Source organism: Haplochromis burtoni, unplaced genomic scaffold, assembly GCF_018398535.1.
Source record: "Haplochromis burtoni strain Fernald_Lab_line unplaced genomic scaffold, NCSU_Asbu1 Contig_2100, whole genome shotgun sequence".
Taxonomy (NCBI): domain Eukaryota; kingdom Metazoa; phylum Chordata; class Actinopteri; order Cichliformes; family Cichlidae; genus Haplochromis; species Haplochromis burtoni.
The window spans coordinates 2,910-10,426 of record NW_024584461.1 but is presented as its reverse complement, the minus strand read 5'-3'; the positions used below and the strand labels follow the sequence as shown (position 1 = coordinate 10,426).

Here is a 7,517-nt window from a genome sequence, read left to right as displayed (position 1 = left end):
AATCACAACAACAATCACAACTGCAAGGTAGACCCTGCAATAATACTTTAGGAACACATAATAAATAAAATAACTAAACAATGAAGCAACAGGCCGCGAGCATGCAGAATGTTAACTTTCATGAAATGTAAGACCAGAGTTTGCCTGATACAATTATAGGAATGAGGGAAAAAGGCCTAATAAACAATGGTGAGAGTTCTTCACTATTCTGCACAGAAAATACTGACTTTAAAATGGATCATCTTTTCATTCAAGCATTGCAGCGATTAATTTCTGCTCAGTGTGAGCTCACACACAGCTGTCCCACATTTTGAAAGTCTGAAAGTTTAACGTGTGTGAATTCTCATGTGCTTCTTTAAGCTGGTCCTCTGAATGAATATTTTCCCACAAATGTTGCAACCATGCGGTTTGTCACCTGTGTGAATTCGTACATGACGGGCCATATCTGATTTCTGACTGAATCGTTTCCCACATGTGCTACAAGGATACGGTTTCTCGCCTGTGTGAAATCTCATGTGTTTTATCACTCCCGAGATGTCAGAAAATCTTTTTCCACAGATACTACAACAACGTGGCTTCTCACCTGTGTGAATTCTTATATGTGTTCTCAATGATGATTTCTCAGTAAACTGTTTTCCACAAGTACTACAGGAATACGGCTTCTCACCGGTGTGAACTCTTATATGAGTTTTCAATGTTGAGTTCAGACGGAATTCTCTCCCACAAGTGCCACATGAATACGGCTTCTCGCCTGTGTGTGTTCTTACATGACGTTCCAAATCTGATTTGTGAATGAATTTTTTCCCACAGGTGATACAAGCATATGGCCTCTCACCAGTGTGAAGTCTTGTGTGGGTTTTCAATGTTGAGTTCAGACTGAAACTCTTCCCACACGTGCTGCAAGAATATGGTTTCTCCCCTGTGTGAATTCGCAGATGTGTCGTCAGGTGGTTTTTTTTGCGAAAAGTTTTTCCACAGGTGTCACACTTTAAAGACTTTTTTATTATGTCAGTTTTACTTTGACTCCCTGACACAGCAGTGTTGTCTGCTCTCTTATTGTAACTTCTCTTTCTGTAATGTCTCCTCTCCTTTAGCTCTGCATTTTTAGTAGATATTGAGTCCACATGCTGGCTTTCTTCCTGATCCCGGCTCTCTTCTTCAGGTGAGCTGTGAAAAAGGAGTTGCTTACTGTTTGGTTCTGGTTCCCTGTGGTCACTTTCCTCATAAGTCGGAGTCACCATGAATGAAGTATCAGCCTCCTGCTTCAGTCCAAGCTGCTCTCCCTCCTGCCTGCTGCACACTTCCTCCTGTTCCTCTTTAATCTGTGGAAGCTCTGGGTCCTCCCGGCCCAGACTGTAGTTCCTCTCCTGATTAAAGACCTGCTGGGTTGTGAGAACCTCCTCGTCCTTAAAGACATGCTGCTGGTGGAGGTCTGGAGAGACAAATGAAGAAAAGAAAAGACAACATATGTGAAATATAAATTACCGTCAATGTAGACAACAACAGATATAGGATTTTTGAGGATTTATCACAGTTAATTGTTGTATTATCAGACACAGACTGGATGTAATTTCTAACTTGACCTCATTCAGCTGCAGACTGATATCAGACTGACTCAGACTTATGGCACTATTTACGGGAGGTTTTAGTGACAGTGTTGGTGTGCTCATTTTGCAGAACAAAATTCAGTTAGCGTTGACTTATTGAATAAAACAAGCTGACAAAATTTAACTCCAAGGGCCATAATTTGCAGCTGAAAAAAGATGACAAATCACAATATACTCAGTATACTCAGTATATTGCAAAATGCTAAATATCACTATATCAAATCATGAGTGTCGTATTGTGATAGTATCATATTTTGGGGTGTCTGGTGATTCCCACCTCCCACCATTTTTTACTCTGAAAAACGTTGGATGTTAATTTGATGTCTTCATTGACAGGAGACCAAAGCCACTTAGAAATGAGATTATTTGCTTCTGTTTCATTAGTCAATGATGTTAGCAATTGCTAGTAAATAACAGTTAGCTCATGTGGTCCATGAGGTCAGCAGTGCTTTACTCACACTATACACACTGCAGATAGAGCTTCCGCCACTGCCCGGGGCACTTTCTGCTTGGCCTATCGGTACCTATCAACTGCTTCCGAAGTCCCACAGGCTAACAATGCCCGACAGGACTCCTTCTTTAGCTTGGTGGCTCCCTTCACCTCTGGTGTCCACCATTTGGTTCGGGGGTTACCACAACAACACGCACCTTGTGCCTTGTGGCCACAGCTCAGTGCAGTGGCTTCTGCAATGGATGTACTGCACATGATCCATGTGGACTCAATGTCCCCAGTCTCCCTCAGAATGCTGTTGAAGCTCTGCTGGACATGTGCATTGAAGATCTCGCGGACCAGGGCCTCTATCAGGAATTCCCAGCGCACCCTCACTATACGTTTAGGTGTGCCAAGTTTGTCCAACATCCCCCGCCACCTGATCCAACTGACCACCAGGTGGTGATCAGTTGACAACTCAGCCCCTCTCTTCTTGTCTCCAGAACATATGACCTTAGGTCTGGTTATACGATAATAAAATCGACCTGTGGCCTAAGGTGTCCTGGTGCCACGTACCTTTATAGACACCCTTATTCTTGAACATGGTGTTCATTATGGACAAACTGTGGTTTACATAAAAGTCCAATAACAAAACACAGCTCGGGTTCAGATCCAGGAGGCTGTTCCTTCCAGTCATACCCCTCCAGGTCTCACTGTTGTTGCCCACATAACCGTTGAAGTCTCCCAGGAGGACAACAGAGTCCCCAGGTGAACACCCTTAAGCACCCCACCCAGGAACTCCAAAAAGGCTGGGTATACTGAACCATCATTCAGCACATAAGCACAGACAACAGTCAGGACTTGTTCCCCAAACCTGAAGGCGTAGGGAACAAACCGTCTTGTCCAACTGGAGAAACCCCAGTGTACAGGCAGCAAGCGGAGAGGATATTAGGATACCCACCCCAGTCTGCCGCCTCTCACCAAGGGCAACGCCAGACTGAGACTGAGTCCAGCCCCTCTCCAGCAGACAAGTTCAAAAGCCAAAGCCGTGCACTGAGGTGAGTCCAACTATATCTACTCAGTACCTCTCAACCTAACAACCTCCTGTCCCACTAGAAAGGTGACTTTCCATGTCCCAATCACTAGTTTTGGTAGTTGGGGATAGGTCCGCTAGGGCAGGGGTCGGCAACCTGCGGCTCCGGAGCCGCATGCGGCTCTTTAGTCCTTATACTGCAGCTCCATGTGGTTTGGAAAAAACTAATTGGAAGATTATTGTGATCTTGAAATATAAAACTAAAATTATGTTATTATTTATCATCGCTCAAAATAAGTGTCACAAAATAAACCATACCCGCTGAAATACCGTGCATTTATCGAGACTTTCAACCCCAGGCAGGCCAAGTATGGATCTTTGGATCCACATACGAGCAGCTATTCTCCATGAACTATGGTAACAACAAACCCTGCTCACGCCTCATAGACGACAGCTTACTAGCGACTTCGTACAGCCCCAGTCTGCAGACACTGTGCGCAGAGGATCGGGAGCAGAAGTCCCATTGTCAACATACCACAGCAGACCCAATGATGTTTGCATGAACATGCTTTTTTCTTTATTGACCACTTTTCACACATGGTTGCTGTACCCACACAGCCAGCTGTAGTTTTGCAGCTCACAGCCCGACACACCAACACAACAGCAGAGAGAACACACACGGCAAATGCCGCTCAGGTGCGTCCGCCTCCCCTGCAGCGGCACTGCAGACCACGCCCTGCCACACACATTAACCATGTAAAATAAATATTTATGCAGATAATTTGCAAAATATTTATTTTTCATTTTTTTTAGCAGCATAGTGCTTTTTTCCAATTATTTTTAAAAGTCAGGTCAAGGCTCCGCTACAGGCTGCAAAATCCCAAAGCTGATATAAGGATGACGGCTCACTACAGTTTTTGTTTGCTATATGAATAATTTAAGTTCAGCTTTTTAATTCATTTAAAAGAGACCTTCAACTGGGTGTCTTTCCTTTTTGTTATATTTTTTAAGAGTTCAAAATGTGTTCATTGCATTAAAAAAATTTAATTTTCTCTGTAGCACTGCATGTATCTCATAAGCAACACACTTTAGTTGTTTATACAAAGCATAAAGGTAAAAAACATTAACAGTGTTATCTTCATTTTAGATGTCAAAAAGTATTTACAGCTCCCAGTGTTTTCTTTTCCATGGAAACTGGGTCCAAACAGCTCTTTGGGTGTTAAAGGTTGATGACCCCTGAGCTAGGGCCTCCGCTACTGGCCACTGCCCAACACACACTGCACCCAACCCCTACAGTGCCTTCTGCGAGTGGTGGGCCTACAGGCTGTTCGATTCTTATACAACGGTTGCAGGAGCTTGGTCTGCATAGCCAGCGACAAGTCGGACTTGTTTGCAGTGTGTGATGGACCGCCAGGGCTGCCTGTTGTCACAGATTCTCTTTATAGTTTTTATGGACAGAATTTCTAGGTGTAGCCAAGTGGTAGAAGGCTTTCACTTCGGTGGTCTCAGAATGCCATCGCCACTTTTCACAGATGATGTGGTTCTGTTGGCTTCATCTGGTGATGCCCTCCAGCTCGCATTGGAATGGTTCCATGGGCTGGACCAGGTGACCCTGAATCCTCCCTTAGTTATGCTGCAATAGACGTAGGCTGCCGGGGATTCCCATGATGCATTACGTTTTTCCTTTCCAGTCACCTTTCTCACTCACTATGTATTAACAGACCTCTCTGCATTGAATCATACTTGTTATTAACCTCTGTCTCTCTTCCACAGCATGTCTTTTATCCTGTCTTCCTTCTCTCACCCCAACCGGTCGCAGCAGATGGCCGCCCCTCCCTGAGCCTGGTTCTGCCGGAGGTTTCTTCCTGTTAAAAGGGAGTTTTTCCCTCCCACTTTCAACAAAGTTTTGCTCATAGGAGGTCATATGATTGTTGGGTTTTTCTCTGTATGTATTACTGTACGATCTACCTTACAATATAAAGCGCCCTGAGATAACTGTTGTTGTGATTTGGCGCTATATAAATAACACTGAATTGAATTGGAGTCTTGTTCACGAGTGATGGGAGAAGTGAATGGTAGATCAACAGATGGACTAGTGCTGTGAGTGCAGTGATGCAGACGCTGTACTGTTCCATCAGTACTCACTCATCGCGAGTTGAGTGTAAAAGCAAAGCTGTCAACTTACCGATAGATCTACGTCCCTACCCTCACCTACAGTCATGAGCTGTAGGCCTCCGAGCTATGCCCGGAAGAACAAGATTGCAGATACAAGTGGCAGAAATGGGCTTCCTCCAAAGGGTGGCTTGCTTCTCCCTTAGAGATAAGATGAGGAGTTTGGCCATCCGGGAGGAGCTCAGAGTAGAGCCGCAGCTCCAACGAGCCAGTTGAGGTGGTTCAGGCATCTGACAGGGATGCCTCCTGGGCTCCTCCTGGGTGAGGTGCTCTGGGCATATCCCACAGGAGGAGGCCTCGGGACAGACCCAGGGCACACTGGAGGGATTATATCTCGTGGCTGGCCTGGAAACGCCTTGGTGTTCCCCTGGACAAGCTAGAGGAGGTGGCTGGGGAGAGAGAGGTCTGGGCTTCTCTGCTTAGACTGCTGCCTCATTGATCCGGCCCCGGATGAGCGGAAGAAGATGAATGGATGTAGAAAAAGATGCATTCATGCTGCTTATTGCAGTTTGACCTTTAATTCCTGTGCTTCTAAAACTAAATGTAACTTTGAGCTCTGGTTAGGATCCTACATTACTCATATTCATTGTTATTAAGTCCATCACAGTTTTACATACCTACTCTTTGCAACTTTATCACAGGTTTCCAGATGGTCTTTAGCAGTCTGAGTCGCTCTTCCCCAGTCCAGACGATAATGCCTTCAGCCTCCTGCTTCAGTCCAAGCTGCTCTCCCTCCTGACTGCTGCAGAGCTCCTCCTGTTCCTCTTTAATCTGTGGAGGCTCTGGGTCCTCCTGGTCCAGACTGGAGTTCTTCTCTTGGTTAAAGACCTGCTGCTCATACAGACCCTCCTCTTCCTCATGTTGGAGGTCTTGAGGAACAAAGAACCACAAAAGGGTTATTAATCTTATAATATAAAAACACACAAAAACTGTTTACCATGGGTCCTACAAGGATAGAGTTTCTCACCTGTGTGAACTCTCTGGTGTTTAGTAAAGTTATATTTTTCGTGAAAAGTTTTTCCACAGACGTCACATTGAAAAGACTTTCCCCTTGTGCCAGTTTGACTCTGACTCATTGACACAGCAGTGTTGTCTACTCTCTTATTGCAACTTCTCTTTCTGTAACGTCTCCTGTTCTTCAGCTCTACATTTCTACTTGATCCTGAGTCCACATGTTGGCTTTCTTCACTTTCCTCATAAGCAGGCGTCACCATGAAGGTATCAGCCTCCTGTTTCAGTCCAAGCTGCTCTCCCTCCTGACTGCTGCAGAGCTCCTCCTGTTCCTCTTTAATCTGTGGAGGCTCTGGGTCCTCCTGGTCCAGACTGGAGTTCATCTCCTGCTGCTCATCCAGACCATCCTCCTCCTCACAGTCATTTTGTTGTGGGAGGTCTTGAGGGACAAATAAAAAGAAGGAAATGATCATTACTGTGATTACACAAAGCTATTTTTACAAAAGCATGTGTTAAAACCTGAAAATAGTTTTAGGTATTGGAGAGACGGCAACCACAGACTGCAATATGAGTGGTGTGCAGTGAGGCGTTGATCGTGTCAAATAAGGTGCTCCCTGGTGGCACACTCAGGTGCCATGAGATACTGCAGTAGTTTGGGGTATAATTTAAATGTATCAATGATGCAGAAATTTTCAGGTATTGATGATGCAGAAAATACATGAATTTTTTTTCATATTTGAAAAAATCAAGTTCAAAGTTTCAGATCTTAAATGTGCAATTCTCAAAAACAAGCAGCAACAACAAACCTGATCAGACACTTAAACATGGAAAAATAAAAATAAAAATGCTAACAAAAGAAAAGTGGCCAAAGCTAAAGTTTCCAGAACTCAGAGCCAACCATAAGCTAGCAGCCTCAGTGTAAGCAAAGCCTCAAAACAGTTAGGAGTGAAATTATAGAAACAAGGGGAAAAGAGAAAAGGCTGGATGTTGGATTTATACTGGTAATGACACCAGCATGTACCTGACATTTGTTTGTTCTGTAAATGTGCTACACCTACTTTTGTTTGCTAAGGAAGAATATGTCAGGTAAAGGTGGGTATACAGAAACTCATTTTCAGTTCATTATTTGTAACCTTTTCCAAAATTACAATTGTGGACTTTAATAATTTTGTGATGAAAACATGTTTTGTATTGAAGAAAAGTTTACTTTTGTTTGTAAATGCTGTCAATCAAAGCTCTTAGAAAGAAATTCAAACTTAGCAAAAATCTGAAAACTTGGAAATCCGAATGGGCCACAAGTTATAGACTATGTAGGCTGTAGAAA

General features: G+C 44.0%; 1 protein-coding gene across 1 annotated transcript; it reads right to left on the bottom strand.

Moving 5' to 3' along the window:
• Positions 1-677: 677 nt before the first annotated feature.
• On the bottom strand, positions 678-7,296 carry LOC102313669 (zinc finger protein 260; the record flags this gene model as incomplete). Its single annotated transcript, XM_014331344.2, is given in 3 exon segments — positions 678-1,432; positions 5,860-6,111; positions 6,210-7,296. Coding segments are annotated over 3 exon segments (1,464 nt in total), but the record flags the coding sequence as incomplete, so codon positions are not given.
• Between the last annotated feature and the right edge of the window lie 221 nt (positions 7,297-7,517).